At 41.5% G+C, this 21,802-nt stretch overlaps 1 protein-coding gene across 10 annotated transcripts in view; it reads left to right on the forward strand.

Annotated features, from left to right (window-relative positions):
• DCDC1 (doublecortin domain containing 1) overlaps positions 1 to 21,802 on the forward strand; it is a 414,877-nt gene that overhangs the window by 183,496 nt on the left and 209,579 nt on the right. For all 10 annotated transcript variants that reach the window (XR_007774648.1, XR_007774649.1, XM_050954983.1 and 7 more), the window contains 2 exons: positions 5,115 to 5,216; positions 20,122 to 20,288. Coding sequence is in view for 8 of the 10 variants with exons in the window: in XM_050954983.1 (XP_050810940.1) it covers positions 5,115 to 5,216; positions 20,122 to 20,288 (269 nt within the window). In the remaining 2 variants the exon portion in view is untranslated. The remainder of the gene's footprint in view (positions 1 to 5,114; positions 5,217 to 20,121; positions 20,289 to 21,802) is intronic.

Genomic DNA, 21,802 nt, shown 5'->3' on the forward strand with positions numbered 1-21,802 from the left:
AATTCTGCGGCGGGGGGGTCCTTCCGTGCTCCCGGTCTTTGGGGCACTTCAGCGGCGGGTCCTGGAACGAGTGAAGGACCTGCCGCAGAATTGCCAACGATGACCCAGAGCTCGGAAGGACCCCTCGCCGCCGAATTGCCGCCGAGGTCAGCAAAATGCCGCCCTCCCAAATCCTGGTGCCCTAGGCAACCGCCTAGGTCGCCTAAATGGGAAGCGCCGGCCCTATTCTTAACACAACTCTCTTGCCTTTGATGTATAGTTACTGTTATTTCATTGTAAAATGGGTACATTCCTGTTGCTAACACTAGATTAATCTGAGAGTAAAAATCTGTTTGATTTTCGGTAACCAGTAAATACTTGCCTATCTATTTCCCAAATGATGACAGGTCTTGTTATACAGCTTAAATTGTCATTGAATCAAGCATTGTATGTGTGCAGCCTGAGTTTTAATTAAATCATAAATGACCAAATCATATCCTTTTAAGTAAAAGAGCACATTAGAAGAATAAGTTGATGAAATGCATTCTTAAAATATTTTTAACAAGCAGAGATTTACTTCTGCTTGTGCTCCTAGGCTAGATTGTTTTAAAGTGCCATTGTTTATTTCTATGGAATGTCAAATTTGTATGTCGTGTCTGTTGGGAGTTGTTGTTTTGTAACTGTTGTTTAGCAGAATGCAGACTTTTAATCCTGAATTGTGTAAATGGCATATTCCTCAGATTTGTCTGGCATTTAAGGGGTTGGTGCAACTATAGTTGATTTCCCCTTCCTTCCCACCCCATTTTAATTTTCAAAAGTGATTTAAGAGCCTATGCCTCATTGAAGGTCAATGAGAATCAAATACCTTGAGTATTTCTTGGCTGGGTCAGTTTAGCCCTTCACCTTTATATAAATATGATACAGTTTGCTTTATAATGTTATTTTGGGTGGACCTTCAAAACCCGTACACTACCTGCTCTGCGTGGACAATAAAATTCTAGAGCATTTTTCATTATGGAATTATTTTATCCCCAAATAAGTGATCTTTGTCAAAAAATTCCTATCCCTAGCCTTTTCTACAGTGGGTTTTGCATTTGTTGTCTGCCTGCGAGATATCTTTTCTTCAGAAGTGGCTGAATTCAGGTGTTGAAGTTGCGTGCTTATGTGGATATATATTATGAAGTATTTGATTTTTATTAGACAGCTTCTCATTAAGGTCCAGATCTTATGGTATTGATTTCAGTGGAACTGGTACTGCTCAAAATGTGTAGGTGAGGTGCTATTCAAAGTGTATAGTGATGGCAGAATGATGCTCTGTATAACTTATTTTACTTCTTCCATAGACTACGTAGATAAGAACAAATAAATATATGTATACATCACAGCAGCGTATTTGAGATGTTGATCAGTGAGTTCTCCATTTTTTTGCTTCTTGCCTTTTGAATCTATTGCAAGTTTCTCTTTGCAAGCTGTTTGACATTCCCCAAATTTTGCTTTTGCTTTAGTTCTTACGTAGAGAAACTTCCGGGATGATCTGCATACCTGTTTTGAGCAATATTGTGTATGGTATGGAAATCTACTGTTCTACCACAGTTAGATTTTTAACCACGCTTAAGGAATTAAGACCTGAATGATGATCTTGAAGTGTCAGTGGCTTTATGTGGCAGTTTCCTAGTATTTGAAGCTTCCATGTTGCTTTGCGACATCTAGATGAAACGGCTTCATTTGTGTTTGTTATGGGGTTTTTTATAACAGCTTCTAAAACTTCAACTTAATCTGAATCTCAGAGTAGCTGACTAGCTTTTCATAGCTTTCAAGCTTTCTTTGTGATTTATATATAGACCCCAGTTCAGTAAAATATCCCTATGCAGGAGGGCACTTAAGCATGTGCTTCACTTTAAACATGTGCTGGAGTTTCATTAGAATCAGTGGATTAAAGCACATTCTTAATGTTAAACATATGCTTAAATTCTGTTTAGAAAAGGGATGTATTTAAGCATGGGCTATAATAATTTTCTGAATTGATGTCCTATAGAGGAATAGCTGTCTGTTGAAATGCCTGTTTTCTTTTGTACATATGGATACCAAACAGCGTTGAAAGTAGCTAACACAAACATTACCTGAATAAATTTAAGACCTGAATTAATTACATAAAAAGTGACTGGCTAGAAATGGACTAAATTTTATCTAATTGATATTCATTCCCAATGCTGTCAGATGAAAGGAAAAATACAGAGATATGGGAGGAAGATGGAGAGCTATGAGAAGGCAGAAATGTTTGTTTTCTGTGTTGCTAACGGGCTCCTCTTATTAGCTCAAAATAAAAACTGTTAAGCGAGTGTTCAGCATGTGGATTGATGTAGTAGTGAAATATGGTCATATCTGGCTCTAGAATGGGTTGTTTTAAATTTCCTAAATAGCCTTAAGCAGCCAGGATTTTTTTTAAAGGAGGTCCTGGTTTTTCTTATACAAAGGGACAGTAAACCACAGGTTCAGCCCTTTCATTTTCATTCCCTCCATCTTTGAGTTATTATATCTCTCTACGCTTTTCTTCACCTTAATGGGAAATTGTTTTGGCTCTAATATAGAAATAGGTATTGCTCAGTGCCTTAGTGTAACACCTACTGTGAAATTTAGCAGAACTTTTAACAGTTTGTTTAGTGGTGGTGATGAGAACTAATATGGGCCTTGTATGTTGTCCAATAGCATCACTGATTTCTCTCAGGTTGGCAGCTGGCTGTTCTTTAGGGATGCTTTATTCCATGGTGTCTAGCGTCTCCAGATACTCTAACAATGTCAGACAAAGGAAGATCTATAGCGTATTCCTCAACTTACCAAAAGCAAGGAATAATGGACTACAGTATATAATGAAGTGGATATGGCCATTAACTTTTTATTTTTTTATTATTTCACTTTTATAGTTGCTTACATCATTAACTCCATTTTATTTTACTACTTTGTGTGTGACTGAGAACCTTGTTCCAACCTGGGATACAGTATAGTAGTATTAGATTGGTTTGGACGTATGTGACTTTAGTGAAGTATAACATATTTATAAGAGAAGAACTGTAGTGACAGAGTGGTAACTATAATTTGTAATGTGATGTACAATAAAATCACTCCCACTGTTTTCACAGAATATAGACATTTGAAATGCTCTTTTTACCCTTTTGGCACCAGTTTAAAGAGAGAGAGAAGGAGACAGCATTGTAGTGATGAAAGGCTATCAGTATCATAGAGAAAAATAATCAACATGAAATCAACCAAAATAGTCAAATATATTTTTATCTTTAGAGTTTTTCATTCTCTTTTCCTTACTGTTCAGTCCTAGACAGGCCTCTAGCTGCATGGAACCTATAGCAATACATTTTATGAAACGCAATAACCCTCACCAAATAACCCTCAATCCTCTGTAATTAGATTACAAAATAATTTCCCTGTAAACTAGAGTTATAATATTATTCCAATACAATAGTTTCCACTATTTTCTACCTTTCTTTCTGGGTGTATCAGATTAGAGGCAAAGTTAAATGACTGCTGTGTTGTCATAGACATTCTAGGAACACAGAAGGGGTCTTTTGACAAAAGGAAATACCTTATATTATGCATACAGTTTCCTTCTCCTGTTTTTCTCTTGCTCCAAGAATGGAGTGTCCTTTTGCATATCTCCAGAAGTCAGAACTTGTATGGCATTCTGCTTGAATGGATCCATCCTGTAGGAATTGTCTGTTTTTTATCTTGTTGAACATAAAACACATTGGCATTTGTTCAGGGAAAGGTGTGCATTCCACTGTATACTGTAAAGCTGTATTATATATTTAGCTGCATTTACCTTAGACAGTGAACAAACTTCAACACAGTGAAACAGAATAGTTTGCAACTTAGTTACCATTCTCTCATTTTTTATTCTTAAAATTTATTTGCAAAATAATTTCTGCATGTAACTGATGGTCTGTAGGTTGTGCACAAAACTGTTAGTTTTGACTGGACGTGCAGGTAATACAATATATCATACCCAGATTGGACGAGTGTAAGCAATGGTAAATCACATTTCTGTTACATGAACTCTGGAATACGATTTCAACATTTTCTAAGATTCATTTAAAATGTGCTCTCTTTATAAACATTTCTGTCAATAAACTCATTTGCTCAGATATTCATAGAAAATAAGTACAAAGGGAGTGTGAACACAACAAGCATTTGAATATTTGCAGAATGTTTTTTGCAGTATTCACTTAGCTGTAGTTCTAACACAGCCGAATTCTGTACTGTCAGTTTGTTAGACATGCATTTTACCTACGTCTGAATCAAATATAAAGTTTTGTCCATACTCAATTCTTTACCCAATGTAAATATGCCTAAAATTCTATACATAACACAACACTTGAAAATGTGGGAAGACAGCAGTAGAATGTCAGGTGAATCTCCTCACTGAAAATTTAAATATCTGTTTATATTCCGGGCTTATCTCTCCAGTGCTACCAGAAACCAGCCAGCATTGACCCCATTTATGGGAGCACCCTCTCTTAGAAGACAAGCTGAAATGCTTTGGATTTCAATGTTCATAAAATACTTGTGTTACACAATTTGTATAGAAAAAACTCTGAACTTCATACTGTCTGTTTTGCACCAGTTTTTATACTAAAGCACCAGCTTGGGAAATTCTTTCTATAAAATGTATTTGCTGTGGAGCTTAATATTTGAAAGAGAGAGGGTAAAATTTTCAAAATTACTTATGTGATTTAGGAACTTCAATCCAATTCATTTTCAATAGGACGATGGCTCCTCTCATTTACACACTTTTGAAAATTTTACTCAAAGTTATTAACCAGCCTTCCAACGTATAGGCAAGAAAAACCTATATTTTTCCCCAAGCTCACTGGCCCAAATATTAATACAATGTATAGACGTGAACTAAATTTTCAAGTAATCATATTATCTTTTTCAGTCTTTGGTGACAGCCATTGATATTGTCCCAATCCCTCCTGGCCTTTAATTAAATTGAAGAAGCTTCAAAGAAATGTTGAAAGTTCTCAGTAATGTAACCCAGAGTGTTAGGGACAGAATCAGTGGCTGCCAATACCTTGTTGGTTTCTATAGCACAATTAACTTGAATGTAAATACTTATTTTTCAGGTATATGAAAATGGCAAAGACACAGGGGAGATCCTAGTTTATATCAACAAAAAAGAGATGGAGAATAACTGTAGGAATCAACCCAGTGTTATGATGGAGAGGGTAAGTTTAGATCACTTTGTATCCTAAAGTATTAAGCAATAAAAAAATTGAGAATGAAAAGATTTCAATTTTTGTTCAGAAAAGTTGGACTCTTGTAGTTTTGGTTGGTTTGGTTGGTTGGTGAGTATTGAGAATGCTATAGACCCTAAGTATCTTCTCCCTATATCTCAGACTCTGAGGTTTAGCAGTATACCCCAGACTGTTATGCAGCATAGATTTATACTTTCCCCATGCTTATTTGTAGACATTTCTCTGCATTAATGATATACTACTGTCTGAACTCAGAATTCTGAGATATAATGACAACATTTACACAAAGGAAGGGCTCTCCGAAGAAGATTGACAACATGCATGCATCTGATCACCTTTACAGGGAAACATGGGTTACTTACTGATGCCTGTTTATACTGGCATTTCTAGCCTGTAGATCATTAGTAGTCCAAATATGCTGGGTTTATCTACTTTTATTAGCAGCCTGATCTTGAGTAGAAACCAGTGGATTTATCCCTTGCAGTATTACCCTCTTTTATTCCTTGCACAAGCAAAGTGGTTTCTAGCAGAACCAGTATGTGCAAAATCTCTGTCCTACCTGAAAGACCATTTAACACCCTGTTGTGTTGTGTGTTCAAGTTCAGAACTTCCATTCCATTTGGCTCCTTTGTGGAATAGTTTGTTCCCTCTTGCAGATGCTTTCATACAGAGTGTCTATGACCTGTGCTATTATGTCAATAATTTTACAACCCCACCAAGTCTCACTAGGATTTCTAAATGCAATACAACCCGGTCATTTTTTCTGTTTGTGTATCTTGTACATTTATGATTTTTCTCAGCTACAAATGATCACTAAATCTTGTGCTTGTCTATTCTCAATCAGTTGTTTTTTGGTACAAACTGTAACTGTCAACATGTGTGATCCCTTATAAAACGAAGTAATAGCAGTATGTTAATAATGTAGAAAAAATATAACTTATAGCATTTACACAAGCTGCACATATAAATTTCTGGTTGCTTGTCATCTCTACCATGCTAAAAAAAATGTAATGGTTTGTGATCATGCATAATGTCAACTATACATTAGTTTATCTGTCTCATAGGGTAATGAGGGGATTTAACAATTCTTAGATATGGTGTACACTCACATTGTTCCATTGAAGTCAGTGGAGCTTTGTTTGGAGCTAAGTATTTGTCCTGTTGTTGTACAACACTTTGACAATAGTAAGCACTCTATGAGTTCTAAGTGATGGTATTATTACCATAAATTGACCTTGAGACTAGAGCAACAATAGGTTTAGGTATTTTCAATTGTGTTATTTATAAGGGAATGTAGTTTTTGTGAAAGACATTTGCTTGGTAGTTCTGGAGGTGATAATTGTTCACAAACAGAGAATCATCTAATTTAATAAGTGACTGGAGGGTTACCATGTTCACTATTGCTACAAAAGCAGCCATTAGTAGGCTTCTTGGTGCCCTCCAGCCTTCTCCTACATATACATGAGAATTGAGACATAGCCCCAGTCCGCTTCTTCTGCTCCCTTTAGATCAGGCTCTCAGAATGAACAACCTAACCTCTCTAATCCACAGACTGCTACTTGGGAAGTACTCCACCAGTTAGGCCTGGTAGTATCCAGTGCAGCTATAGTCCAGTGGGCCTTTCTACATATGACACCATTACAAGTCCTGATCCTTTTCAAGTGGGATCATAATAGAGACTTTAATCACCAATCTTTGCACCTCATCCCAGTCCTGAGGTCCCTGAGGTGGTGGCAAAAACTAATTTAAGGAAAACTTGTGTTGGATGGAGCTGTGATAAACATCACCTCAACTTTGTTTCTCAGGAATAAGGGACACTCATATGTCTGTCAAACTTCTGCCAAGGCAAGCAGTCTCCAACAGAATCCAGGAGAAACATCAATTTTCTGTAAACAAGAGGTGTCAGGAATGCCTTTAGGTGATCATATACTTTGTTTCCTACAACTGGAAAAGCAGGCGCTTCAGAGTGTGGAATATGGTCATCTCCAGATGGGTCATTCTAGCAGCTTACAAGAAGGTTGGAAAATCTTCTCCTTCAAGTCTCAGAGTGCACTCAACATGATCTGTACGCATCACTTGGGGGAAAACAAATAAGAGTATCTTTTGAGGAGATCTGCAGTGCAGCTACTTGGCAACATCTATGTTCTTTCACCAAACACTACGAAGTGGATATGGCTTCTTTTTCAAATGCTGCATTAGATCAATAGGTCCTCCAGACTGCCATTCCTCACTGTTCCTTTATTTCATGCTGCTCTTTCCTCCCACTGTTCTTCATGCTTGAACTGCTCACTGTAATCTCCAACTATCAATTCCCCCATCAGAGGATTCCCTCTGTGTGAAAATAGCCAATTTGATCTTACTATAAATGTCTTCTTATAACAGAAGAATCCTCTGATCTTGTTTATTCTAATCCATGTACGTAATTTAATATTTTTCTAATTGATTAGGGTTCTTACAAGTCTTGGAAGTTCCTGATATTTGGCTATGATGTAGTTCCCAGGATCATATGAGAGGAATATGTGGGACTCTAAGAATTCTACAAATGGATGCTTCTTTGCTATGGGCATGTAATTGAACAATCATGTCCCATTCAGAGGATTTGTCTGTTATGAGAAGATGTATTTGTAGTAAATTCAAGATGTGATACTGTCAATGCCTTGCCACAATTCTTCGGTCCTATTTTGTGGGTGAGAGGTAAATTCACTGCACATACACATATATTTCTTGATCTCTTTGCTAAGGCTGCCAACAGGGATCTGACTTCACTAGGGAGATTCTTAAAAAATTCCCACTACTGTTAAAACTCATTCAGCTGTGTCAGTGTTAGCAACATTGGGAACCCTAGTGTACACAGTTTGCTGGCTTACAGCACTGTGTTAAGTACAGTATTGAAGTATTGCATCTGTTAAATGGGCTCAGAGCTGTGCTACATGACAGTGTTATAATATTGGTGGCAGCCAGTGACCTGGCTACCCTAGGGCTGTGAACATTGCTAAGACAGACACTGGGCCTCGAGTGTGAAGTTGTAATGGTAGTCTTATCACTAGAATATTCCTTTCATAGCACCTGGACTGAAAGTAGCAACTCATTTGACTGAGATTCACTTCAAGCATCATCACCAGTTGTTAAAAATTCATAGATTTTAAAGACAGAAATGACCATTATGATAATACAGTCTGAGCTGCATAACACAAGTAATAGAATTTCACCCAGTAATTCTTACTTCAAGCCCATACCTTCTGGTTGAGCTACAGCAGAGGTGGGCAAACTACAGCCCATGGACCTGATCTAGTCCACCAATGGTTTTAAGTCAGCCCTCGAGCTACTGCTGGGCAGCAGGATCTGGAGCTTGCCCCGCTCCAGTGCTCCAGCCAAGGAGCAAGGTTGGTGGCCGCTCCACGCGGCTCTGGGAAGCTGTGGCATGGGCTCCCTCCGGCACTCCAGCCAGGGAGCAGGGTCAGGTGCTGCTCCATGTGACTCCCCAAAGCCACAGCATGGCCCTCCACGCTCCAACCGGGGTGCAGGGTTCAGGGCCGTTCCACATGGCTCCCAGAAGCTGCAACATGGCCCTGTTGCAGCACTCCAGTCAGTTAGGGTGAACTCCAGTGAGTTCCTGTGGATGGAGCAGTGTGCAGAGCTGTCTGGCTGCACCTCCGCATAGGAGCCAGAGAAGGGACTTGCTGCTGTTTCCGGGAACCGCTTGAGGTAAGTGCTGCCCGGAGCCTGCACTCCTGAGCCTCTCCCCATGCCCCAACCTCCTTTCCCATCCCTGATCCCCCTCCCACCCTCTGAACCCCTTGATCCCAGCCCAGAGCACCCTCCTGCACCCCAAACCCCTCATCCCCAGCCCCACCCCAGAACCCGCAACCCCAGCTGTAGCCTGCACCCCTTCCCACTCCCCAACCCCCTTCCCCAGCTCTGATCCCCCTCCCGCTCTCTGAACCCCTCAATCCCAGCCCAGAGCATCCTCCTACACCCCAAACTCCTCATCTCCAGCCCCACTCCAGAGACCACACCCCAGCCAGAGCCCTCACCCCCCCCCTGCACTCCGCTCAGAGCTCCCTCCCGCACTCTGAAGTCCTCGTTTCTGGCCCCACCCCGAAGCCACACCCCCAACCAGAGCCCACTCCCCCTCCCACACCCCAACCCCAATTTTCTGAGCATTCATGGCCTGCCATACATTTTCTATTCCCAGATGTGGCCCTCAGGCTGAAAAATTAGCCCACTCCTGAGCTGCAGCATATCTTTTAGAAAGACATTAATTGATTTAAAGACTTCAAGTGAGAGTATCCATCATATCATTAGCTAAGTTGTTTAACTAGTTAATTATCCACACTGTTAAAAATGTGCCTTATTTCTAGTCTGAATTTGTCTAATTTCAGCTTCCAAACATTGCACATTGTTGTATGTATGTCTGATAGATTAAAGACTCCTTTAATATCAGAAATCATCTCCACATGTAAGTATTTATAGATGGTGATCAAATCAGCTATTAATCTTTTCTTAGGCAATTTAATTAGAGCTCCTTTAGCCTCTCACTATAAGTATATCTTCCAAACCTTGAATCATTCTTGTAGCTCTTTTTTTAACCCCTTTTGAAATGTGGACACCAGAACTGGACACAATATTATCTCACTGATGCCTTATACATAGATACTGTCACCTCTCTGTTCTTTGATATTCCTGTTTCTGTTTCCAAGGATCACATTAGCTCTGAACCAGATCATCTCATTAAGAGCTCATGTGCAGCTGATTATCCAGGATGACTCTTTCATAGTCACTGCTTTATTGAGTACAATCCTCCATCCTGTTACTATGGCCTGTATTCTTTGTTCATAAATGTACGGAGGGGTGAAAGTAATATTAAACACTTACCAGTATGGGGGCCCAGTTCTGGGCCTCGGCAAAAGGGGCGGGGTTGGGGATGTAAACCTCCTCCAGCCAGCCCATCCACGCTACCTTGCCCATGTTGTCTGGGGCGCCGGTGGTGATTTAAAAGGGCGTGGGGCTCTGGCCACTGTTGTGCTAGTGGCAGGGGCGGCCTGGAGCCCTGGGCCCTTTTAAATCGCTGGCCCTGGGGCAACTGCCCCTTTTGTCCCTCCCCCATTGGCGGCTCTGCCAGTAAGGACCTACTGGCATGGCTACCAATGGGGTGGGGGGAGGCAAAAGAGGCAGCAACGTTAATGCACTGGCTGCATAGGGGGTGGTACAGAATTCTTACCGGTACACCGTACCGGCCCATACCAGCCAACTTTCACCCCTGGATGTATGTATTAAAACGCATACTTTTGAAATGAGCTCAGGTTCCCAAATCATCCAGATTGCTTGGTAAACTGACGTGTCACTATCTTTAGTTACTGCTCCACCAAGATTTGTGTCATTGGCAAATTTTTACCAGCAATGGTTTTTTATTTTCTTCCAAATAATTGCTAAAAACATTGAGTAACAATGAGCTAATAATAGATCTCTGCAGGACCCTATTAGAAACACCCTGTAATGGATACAGAGTGATCTGCACCTTACCACCCCTTTTAGTCCTTCTGGACTGCACCCCTTACAGGATATGCTTAGCTTCCTGCACTTCACAGTGGGCAGTATGACATGATCCAATCACTCTGGTTTCCCAACCATATTAATGCCACAGGCCCAGCTTCAGTTGCTACCTGTGCTGAGCAAATTGATTAAAGTGATTGAAAAACAGTGTCTTCAAAACAAAGCATTATTTATTGAATTTTTATTCCTTCTCTCAAAGATACAAAGCATGTAGAGTAAAGGGTAAAAAAAAAAAAAAAAAGGCCTCTACCCCTGGGTCTTTTTTACACCTTCATCTTTCCTTGTTGGCTTTTGTAAGTTCCCCTCAGCCCAGCTAACTCCTATCTTTGGCTGGGAAAAAACAGACTGTCCTGCATGCATCATAGACTTGGAGACCAGAAGAGACCATCATGATCATCTAGTCCGACCTCCTGCACATTGCAGGCCACAGAACCTCACCCACCTACTCCTGTAATAGACTCATAACCGCTGGCAGAGTTACTGAAGTTCTCAAATCATGATTTAAAGACTTCAGGTTACAGCAGGATTTCTCAAACGGGGGTCGCCGCTTGTGTAGAGAGAGCCCCTGGCGGTCCGGGCCGGTTTGTTTACCTGCCCTGTCCGCAGGTCCGGCCGATTGCGGCTCCCACTGGCTGTGGATCACTGCTCCAGGCCAATGGGAGCTGCTGGAAGTGGCATGGGCTGAGGGACTTACTGGCTGCCACTTCCAGCAGCTCCCATTGGCCCGGAGCAGCTATCTGTGGCCCGGAGCAGCTATCTGTGGCCAGTGGCAGCCGCGATCGGCTGGACCTGTGGACAGGGCAGGTAAACACACCAGCCCAGCCTGCCAGGGGCTTTCCGTATACAAGTAGCGACCCCTGTTTGAGAAACCCTGGGTTACAGAGAATTCACCATTCACTCTAGTTTAAACATGCAATTGTCCTGTGCCCCATGCTGCAAAGGAAGGCAAATAACCCCACAGGGTCTCTGCTAATCTGATCCATGGGAAAATTCCTTCCTGACCCAAATATGGTGGTCAGTTGGACCCTGCACATTCTGGCAAGACCCAACAACCAGACACCTAGGAAAGAATTCTCTGTAGTAACTCAGAGCCTTCCCTATCTAGTGTCCCATCATCAGCCATTGGGGATATTTGCTACTGGCAGTTACAGATCAGCTACATGCCATTGCAGGCAGTTTCCGAACGTCTTTCCTTGGTTTTTTATTATTTATTTATATGGCTGTAGAACTTTTTAAATATTAGTTTTAATTCCCTTTGCTAGGTCCAACTCTGCTTGGCTTTTGGCAGTTCTCACTTTTCTCCTTCACTTTCTGACCTCCAAGAGGTAGCTTTCCTTCATGATCCATCCCATCTTCTATTCTTTGTAAGATTTCTGCTTTCTCTTAATGACCTTGAGATGCCTGCTCATCCAGCTTGATCTGCAACCCTCCCCTATGAATTCTGCCCCCTGCTTGGGATGCAGACTTCAGATACCGCCTGCAGGACCCTAGCTGAAGATCTATTATTGTTCTATCCTTCCATTTAGTTTAAACTGAATTAGTTCTGATCGCTCGATCCAGGGTTGTCCCCTACAGACCAGTTCTTCTATGAGATCTTCACTACTCACCAATACCAAATCTAAGGTGGCATCAACTCTTGTTGGGTGGGTGACTGTTTGGTGAAGAAATCTGTCAGCTATCACATCCAAGAAAATCTGGGCCCTACTGTTAGTAGCACTTGTCCTCCAATGTTGTCATAAACAGATAAGTAAGAGTTAATAGAACAAAAGTGCTTCATATCTCTTTTGCCTGGAAAGGGTTAATAAGAACAGTGAGCCAGGCTGTCACCTGACTAGGGGACAGGATACTTTCAAATCTTGAGGGAGGGAAGTTTGTGTGTGTGCTGTTAGTTTTTGGTTGTTGTTCACTCTGGGGGCTCAGAGGGATCAGACGTGCAACCAGGTTTCTCTCCAATCTCTCCGATACAGGCTCTTATAAGTTCAGAATAGTGAGTACTAGGTAGATAAAGTGAGTTAGGCTTACGGTTGTTTTCTTTATTTGCAAATGTGTATTTGGCTGGAAGGAGTTCAAATTGGTATTTGCTGAAAAGATTTTAATTTGTACTTGAATACTTAGGTTGGGAGAGTATTCCCAGTGTCTATAGCTGAAAGACCCTGTACCTATTCCATTTTAAATTTACAAAGATAATTTTTACTGTTTTTCTTTCTTTAATTAAAAACTTTTCTTGTTTAAGAACCTGATTGTTTTTTATTCTGGTGAGACCCCAGGGGACGGGGTTTGGATTCACCAGGGAATTGGTGGGGAAAAAGGAGGGAAGGGCGAGAGAGAGGCTAATTTCTCTCTGTGGTAGGATTACTGTCTCTCTCAGGGAGAATCTGGGAGGGGAAGAGAGAAGGAGGGGCGAAGGTGAATTTTCCTCTCTGTTTTAAGATTCAAGGAGTTTGAATCACAGTAATCTTCCAGGGTAACCCAGGGAGGGGAAGCCTGGGAGAGGCAACGGTGAGGGAAAGGGTTTACTTTCCTTGTGTTAAGATCCAGAGGGTCTGGGTCTTGGGGTTCCCCGGGCAAGGTTTTGGGGGTGCCAGAGTGTACCAGGCACTGTAATTCCTGGTTGGTGGCAGCAATACAGGTTCTAAGCTGGTAATTGAGCTTAGAGGAATTCATGCTGGTACCCCATCTTTGGGACGCTAAGGTTCAGAGTGGGGAATTATACCATGACAAATGTATATCTGGAAATTTAAGGTTTCCTATAATTGCACAATTCTCAATAGTATTTATTTCATTAAAAACATTAAGGAAATCTCTATCCATATTCAAACTAGATCCTAGGGGTCTGTAGCACACCCCAAGCACTATCCCAGGGGAACCTCTGGTAACTTTCTTCCCCAAAGTGATTTTGACCCAAGTAGATTCTGTTTTAATCCATACCTTCACTTCTAATTTCTTTATAGTCTACCTCATCATTACTATACATTCAACTGCACCACTTTTACCTTATTTCTCTCTTTCCTGAACAGCACATAACCTTCAGTACCTATACTCCAGTCATGACTACTATTCCACCATGTTTCTTTTACCCCTATAATATCTGGATTCACTTCCTGCACCAGTAGTTCTAGTTCTAGTTCCTCCATTTTGTTACCCAGGCTCCTTGCATAGGTGTTTCTGCTTGGCTTTGGCCAGATTCCTCACCACTCTTTCTCTGTGCGTGCGTGCGCGTGTGTGTGTACACGTGCGTGCCAGTCCTTCCATCCATCCATCAGCTTTTACTGAGCACCCTGGGCAGCCTCTTACCATGCACTCAAGCCCTCCTTCCTTTTCCAGCATCACTGAGACTTAGGATTTCCTGTAATTCCAGGTTCAGCCTAGGGAAGGTAAACTTGTCAACCTAACTATGGAGCCATGTCGATTGACATTAATTATGCTCCCATTCTTTAATTCTTCACTTTTAGTATCTCATATCAGTCTTTCCATGATTCTTACCAGGATCCAGTGTCAGGCTAACTTCCTGATAGTTACCCTAATCATCCCATTTACTCTTATAAAATTATTAGCACATTAGATTAGTCTTCTGGTATTTTCCCAGCATTCTAAGATTTGTTAAAAATCAATATCAATGTTTGGGAGCACCTCAGTCAATTCTTTTAAAACACTTTCATGATAAATTGGTAAAATTTGTGATAGTTTTTTTGTTGCTATCCATCTGGAGTGAAAGCAAATGATTGAATGGAAACAAATAGTTAAACAAGTTTTTGGACTAGATATTAAAATGCAATATTCCATTAACAATCCCTTTAACCACACATTTCCCTTCATGTCACACTTACTTTTCTGAGGATAGTGATCCCTAGGAACAACCAAGTGATCAAGATTCTATGCCTGCAGTTAGGGAGAATTAATTTAATTCTTTTAGAAATTAAACAATCTACTTTGTTTTATATTAATATTACCAATACTGTAGTATAGGAACACTGTAGGACTTTTGCATTATATCAGAAAAATGTGGGTTTACAATTAAAATAGATAAATGTGAACATCAAAATGATCCGCATAATATATATATATGTATGTTACTGTAATACTATATATATATATATATATATATATATATATATATATATATATATATATATATATATAGTAGTACAGTAACAAAACCAAGTGTACTATAATAACCATTGTCACTCACTAGCCAGGGTGTGTCTTTGATGGGCCCAAGACAATGAGGACACTCTCCTCTGCCCTCATCAGGTGGGCAGGAAGGGGGAGGGCTCAAGCATGAGCAGATTAAGCGGTACTACACCTGATCCCCTCGTTCTTCCTCCCTAGAGGTGAAAGTAAGTTAAAGGACTTACTGGTATGCCGGAGTCCTGAGCAGGGGCATGGCCTAAACCGGAAGAGGTGTGACCTCAACTGAAAGAGGTGGAGCCTTTAAATCAAGATTTAAAGGCCCCGAGGCTGTGGCTAAGAGCCCCAGAGCCTCTAAATTACCCCCGGAGCTACCACCTGCAAAGCCCCAGGGGCTCTGGCTGCTGCTACTGCAGCAGAGCTCTGGGACCTTTAAATGGCCGGCAGAGCCCTGCTGCCACTACCCCGGGGCTCCAGCAGCTGGGCTCAGGCTGTGATTTAAAGGGCTCAGGGCTTCAATCGCTGCAGGGAGTCCCAGACCCTTTAAAGCGCCCCCGAGCCCCACTGGGGCCTCAGGCCCTTTAAATCGCTTCGGGAGCCCTGCTGCTGCTACCCCAGGGCTCTGGCAGTGAGGCTTAGGAGGTGATTTAAATTGCTCTGCGCTCTGGCCACTGCAGGAAGCCATGGGCCCTTTAAATCTCCAGCCTGGGGAAGCCAGGCCGGGCCGGCACAGCATACCGGCTCTTGCCAGTACGCTGTACCTGACCGTAACCGCCTACTTTCACCTCTGTTCCTCCCGCTCCTGATGGCCTGCAGCATGTGTATATAGATGAGGGGAAAGGTGCCACTTCTTTCTTCTTTCCCTCCACCCTCTCTTAGTCCCACCACCTTCCCTCTCTGGCACATGGCATCCAGGTAATGGAGACAGTTCTGCCCACTTCTGCTGCCATTGGCCAGTAGGCCATGATGGGTCATCTGATTATGTCTTGCCTGGTGGTGGGAGGGAGGGGATTCGAGAAGCCATTTTGGACTCTGTTCCAAACCCATCCCCTTCACCCTTTCCTTATCTGGTGAGCTTGATAACTTATAATGTTGGGAACTAGGCTGATCCCCGAATTTTGTTTGGAATCTGAAAAGGATTTTTCCCGTGCAAAATTGGTAAACTGCTGTATGAGGTTTTTTTTTCACCTTCCATCCTGCATCTCTAAAATTCCAATTTGGGTGGTTAAATAACATTTCTATTAACTTTGTTGGGTTCCAGTGCAGTTGCTGCATTAATAAGGGTCCAGTGTGGTGTCCCTATAACACAGTGGCAGTTTAGGCATGTGCCCAGAGCACAACATTGCATGGCGAGAGGGTATGTTTCCATGTTATATGTATCATGTGGCTTCCCTCATCTCATTTATCCTGCCTCCTGTGTGGAGGTCTGTCTTTACTCTTCTCACCGTCTACACTGCAATTTATTTCTGTGCTAGGAGACTTGCAGTATCTGTACACACAGGCTTTGTATCTACATTTAAGGCAAAGTGTCCATGCCAATGTCCAAGCATTTTGTCATGTTAAATTATGTGTACTCAATGTTCACATCTCCAGCACAACCAGAGACCACTCCAAATTGCTCTTAATAGAGCAGCATCTTCTCTTAGAAGAATAGCTGGCTTAAATGCTGTAGACTTTGGGTACGTCTACACTACAGGATTATTCCGATTTTACATAAACCGGTTTTGTAAAACAGATTGTATGAAGTTGAGTGCATGCGGCAACACAAAGCACAAAAATTCAGCGGTGTGCGTCCATGTACCGAGGTTAGCGTCGATTTCTGGAGCGTTGCACTGTGGGTAGCTATCCCGTAGCTATCCCATAGTTCCCGCAGTCTCCCCCGCCCATTGGAATTCTGAGTTGAGATCCCAATGCATGATGGTGCAAAAACAGTGTCACGGGTGATTCTGGGTAAATGTCGTCACTCATTCCTTCCTCCGTGAAAGCAACGGTAGACAATCATTTCGCGTCCTTTTTCCCTGGGTTGCCCTGGCAGACGCCATAGTATGGCAAGCATGGAGCCCATTTTGCCTTTTGTCACTGTCACCGTATGTGTACTGGATGCTGCTGACAGAGGCGGTACTGCAGCACTACACAGCAGCATTCATTTGCCTTTGCAAGATAGCAGAGACGGTTATCAGTCGTTCTGTACCATCTGCCATGCCATTGTAAATTGGCGATGAGATGACGGTTATCAGTTGTTCTGTACCATCTGCTGCTGTCATGGATGCTCCTAGCTGGCCTTCACTGAGGTCAGCCAAGGGCGCAAAGATGAAAATGAGAATGACTCCCCGGGTCATTCCCTCCTTTATGTTGTATCTAAAAATAGTCAGTCCTGCCTAGAATATGGGGCAAGCGTACTAGAGAACCAGTGTACCAGAGAGCACAGCTGCTCCATGTCAGATCCCGCAGAAATGATGAGCTGCATGCCATTCTAGGGGGTACCCCTGCAACAACCCCAGCCTTTGCTTCCCTCCTCCCCCAACCCTCCTGGGCTACCGTTGCAGTGTCCCCCCATTTGTGTGATGAAGTAATAAAGAATGCAGGAATAAGAAACAGTGACTTGTTAGTGAGATAAAATGAGGGGGAGGCAGCCTCCAGCTGCTATGATAGTCCAGGCAGGACATTAAACGGTACGGGGGAGAGGAGCCCAGCATCCTGCTGCTATGATAGTCCAGGCAGTACAGAATCTTTTCTTTAGACAGGAAAGGGCGGGGAGCTGATGGAGCTCAGCCTCCAGTTTCTATGATGAAGACAGTTACCAGCCGTTCTGTACCATCTGCCAGGAATGACTGGGAGTCATTCCTATTTTTACCCAGGAGCCCCCGGCCGACCTCACCTGAGGCCAACCAGGAGCACTCACAGGATGATGACGACAGCTACCAGTCCTTCTGTACTGTACCGTCTGCCACCGGGGAACGGACGGGAGAGGATGCTGCTGTTCAGTGCCGCAGCACCGCGTCTACCGGCAGCATGCGGTAGACATATGGTGACATTGAAAAAGGTCAAACGATTTTTTTCCCTTTTCTTTCATGGGCGGGAGAGAGGGGTAAATTGACAAGATATGCCCTGAACCACCCCGGACAATGTGTTTGACCCTACAGGCATTGGGAGCTCAGCCAAGAATGCAAATGCTTTTCGGAGACTGCGGGGACTGTGGGATAGCTGGAGTCCTTGGTACCCCCTCCCTCCCTCCATGAGCGTCCATTTGATTCTTTGGCTTTCTGTTACGTTTGTCACACAGCACTGTGCTGTGGACTCTGTATCATAGCCTGGAGAATTTTTTCAACTGCTTTGGCATTTCGTCTTCTGTAACGGAGCTCTGATAGAACAGATTTGTCTCCCCATACAGCAATCAGATCCAGTGTCCATGCTGGAGCTTTTTTTGGATTTGGGACTGCATCGCCACCTGTGCTGATCAGAGCTCCACGCTGGGCAAACAGGAAATGAAATTCAAAAGTTCGTGGGGCTTTTCCTGTTTACCTGGCCAGTGCATCCGAGTTCAGATTGCTTTCCAGAGTGGTCACAGTGGTGCACTGTGAGATACGCCTGGAGGCCAATACCATCGATTTGCGGCTGCACTAACCCTAATCTGACATGGCAATACTGATTTCAGCGCTACTCCTCTCGTCAGGGAGGAGTACAGAAACTGATTTAAAGAGCCCTTTATATTGATATAAAGGGCCTCGTTGTGTGGACGGTTAAATCGGTTTAACGCTACTAAATTCTGTTTAAACGCGTAGTGTAGACCAGGCCTTCAATGCCCCCACTGCATTCAGTTCATGAATCCTATGAATTTTTGCAGAGGAGACTGCACTTTCTGTAGTTCTGTGAATAACTTTAAACTTTTATGTTAAAACAGCAGACAGACGTTAAATATAATAAACTTTAAAGACCTTATTCTCATTAACACTAAAAACCCATTACATTCCTGTGGCAGTGTAGAGAGGCCTTAAATTAAGTGTAAATATAATTTATTCCCACATTAAGACCTCTTTACAGTGCCAGAGCTATGTAAAAGGAGTTTCAGTGTAAATAAGAATCAATCTTTGGATGCTTATTTCATGTGTACCTAAGGATAACTGGCAGACAGGTCAATATTTCAGCTACAAGTCACTTATATTAAAAAAAACAAGTTAAGAAGTGCTTAAATGCATAATTTGGCATTAAGAATAAGCAGTTACTGAGAACTTTTATCTCATGCTCTGGCTTCCCCTGCCTGCCTCCATAATGAGCGTGCATCTTTAGTGTCTCCAATAGGTGCTAAAGGAGCAATTCTACGTTGTGTTTAATGGCAGGAGCTGGCAAGGAACACAGAATGTGAGTGCCTGTGCAGGGTAAGTGCTCTTCTGTAGGCAGAGTGATAAAAGGAAGAGGGAGTGGAATGAAGTGACTACAATATTATGGGGAACCATCACTGTGCCATGAAATGGCAAATTGCCCATAGAATTTGCAGTCCAGTAATGCTTGCCGCAGAACTGAGCTTGAAGGTATGGCAATTTGGAAAGGCCCTGACTACACAGCAGAAATGAAGACCGAAGTGCAGTCATGTAAAATCAAATAAAGTTCAGAAATGGAGATGAGAACCAACTTCTGAAAAAGAAACAATGCAATACATAAAAATCTTATATTCACAGAGGTGCTAATTATGGCTATTCTGGCAGGGGCAAGTTAACAGACACAGTACAGAAATTGTTAAATGAGGCTTGCAATATTATTGTTTAGCTATTGATCACCTATGGTTTGGCAGGAGGGTGGAGAGCAGTCATCCTAAAACTTGAACAAGCTTAGTAAAAACATGAGCAAAATGTAGCTCCAAATGTGAGCAGGAAAAACATAACCTTTATAAAGAGACCTATTATAATATGTAGAAGCTAAATGCTTGTTCTGTACAACTGTCACATCTGCTTTCAGTTTCTGTGCCAAAGGGTCAGAGCTCAATCATAATCCTGTTGCACCCCCTGCCGGTTAAAAGCCTGTGCTCATTTTGTTATTTTACACTGAGATAAACATTGCAGTCATTTCACAGTTCTTTTAACATTCTATATGAATTTAATTGTCATTTGTTTGGACTTCGTTTGTTATGGAGTACAAACAATTTATTACAGATGTTTACATTTTTAGTTTCTTTATTTGTTTGCTTTGTCCTTGCCAGCTGCTGCATATGATTTATGAAAAACTACAATATTCAGCAGACTTCAAACCAACAGGCCTCAATCTTATTCCTGCCCGGCTTTTTGATGAGAAAGGACAAGAAATTAAAAACCCACTTATACTGAAGAATGAGCAAAAAATTTGGGTTTCTTATGGTAAAGATTACAGGTAAGAGCTAAATGTTTATCTGTGTGACAGTCAGCAATCTTTTTGTTGTCAAACTAATGTAAGAGGAAGTTTGATAACCTCTAGGTGAAACCCCTTTTATTTTTATTTTAAATTTCAAGAAAATTTCAGAGGTCTTGTTTGAGGCAGTATTGTTTGTGGAATATGACATCTCTGTCTCTGACTTTCTGTCTTAATGCCTTGTCATAGTTCTTGATGTCTGCCTGTCAGCACAGCAAGAGGGATTTTTTCATGTCTGAATAGTCACCTTAATGATAGCAGATGGAAACACCACAGGGGGTCCAAGCCCATCACACTGTCATTGTCACAGACTGCCCTGACCTGCTTCCACTCCTCTATTTTTTTGTCCCTTTTTAAAGGAGAAATGGATGGTAATTGAAAAGGATCTTAAGCAAGATTTATGAAGCAGTAGAAAACATGATTCCCCACTACCTCTCTCTGTTTTCACAAGTCTTAACCTCTTAAGCACCAATGATGGTAGAGTGAAAGATAAATTGGTAAAGCTTGTAAAGACTGGCCTAGCAAAGTTTTTTAAAAGGGATATACTTTGGTTGTGTTATCTCCTAGTAATTTCTGGAGATGTTTGAGGAGTGCTTAAGTTTTTAGATTTGTTAATTCCTAGAGGAAAAAATCTTATTTCCTGAGGAAAAAGTGGCTGCACTACAAATTTATTCACTGCTGTGCTAGCCTGTTGAGATCTTGTTGAATTATTTTGAAATTATGTGTATTGACAGGACACATCTGGGATCATGTCTAAAACTGGTTGTCAAGGACCCTAAACTCATTATTGTATTGTATTAGAAATTGAAGATTACTTTCTCAATTAAATTAATATAATTTGATGCTTTCTTGTGGTTAAACTATAACCAGGTAGAATTGAGTTTAGCATTTTTGATAATTTTTGTTCAGAAAAATTGAACAATCATTATTTTTGGTAATTGCAAATCAATACAGCAATAAAATGCTGAAAGAGAATTTTAAATATATGGTGTTTAGTAATCCAGTTTTGTTCATTAGCCTGTGAAAAATACAAGAGCTAGAGAATTATTTTGATCGTAACTAAGCCAAAGTAGTGAGAGGCTGTGATGTTAATGCAGTAAACTTACTGTAAATTCAAAAGTGTAAAGAATACCTTGAACACTGATTTGAAGATAATGTTCAACATGTTTAACACATTGCAGAAAATCTGTTCCAGGTTTCAACAGATTTTTAAATAAAAAGTACTTAAACATGTTTGAGCCCAAATAATTTACAGAATACTTGCTAAAGATATTGTGAGTTTTATCACTAGCAATCTTGAAGACAATTTAATTACATTGTGACTAGAATATAGCTGCATACTTGAAATCAATGATAACTTCCAAAGTGCTAGCAATTATTGAATAGTTTAGTAAGTACCTTTTGTAGTTACTTAGAATCAGATTAAAGGTGAATAATTTAATTAAATCTATGGTGACATCATCTTTTTATTTTGAAATGGACAAAGTGATAAAGAA

Source organism: Gopherus flavomarginatus, chromosome 5, assembly GCF_025201925.1.
Source record: "Gopherus flavomarginatus isolate rGopFla2 chromosome 5, rGopFla2.mat.asm, whole genome shotgun sequence".
Taxonomy (NCBI): Eukaryota; Metazoa; Chordata; order Testudines; family Testudinidae; genus Gopherus; species Gopherus flavomarginatus.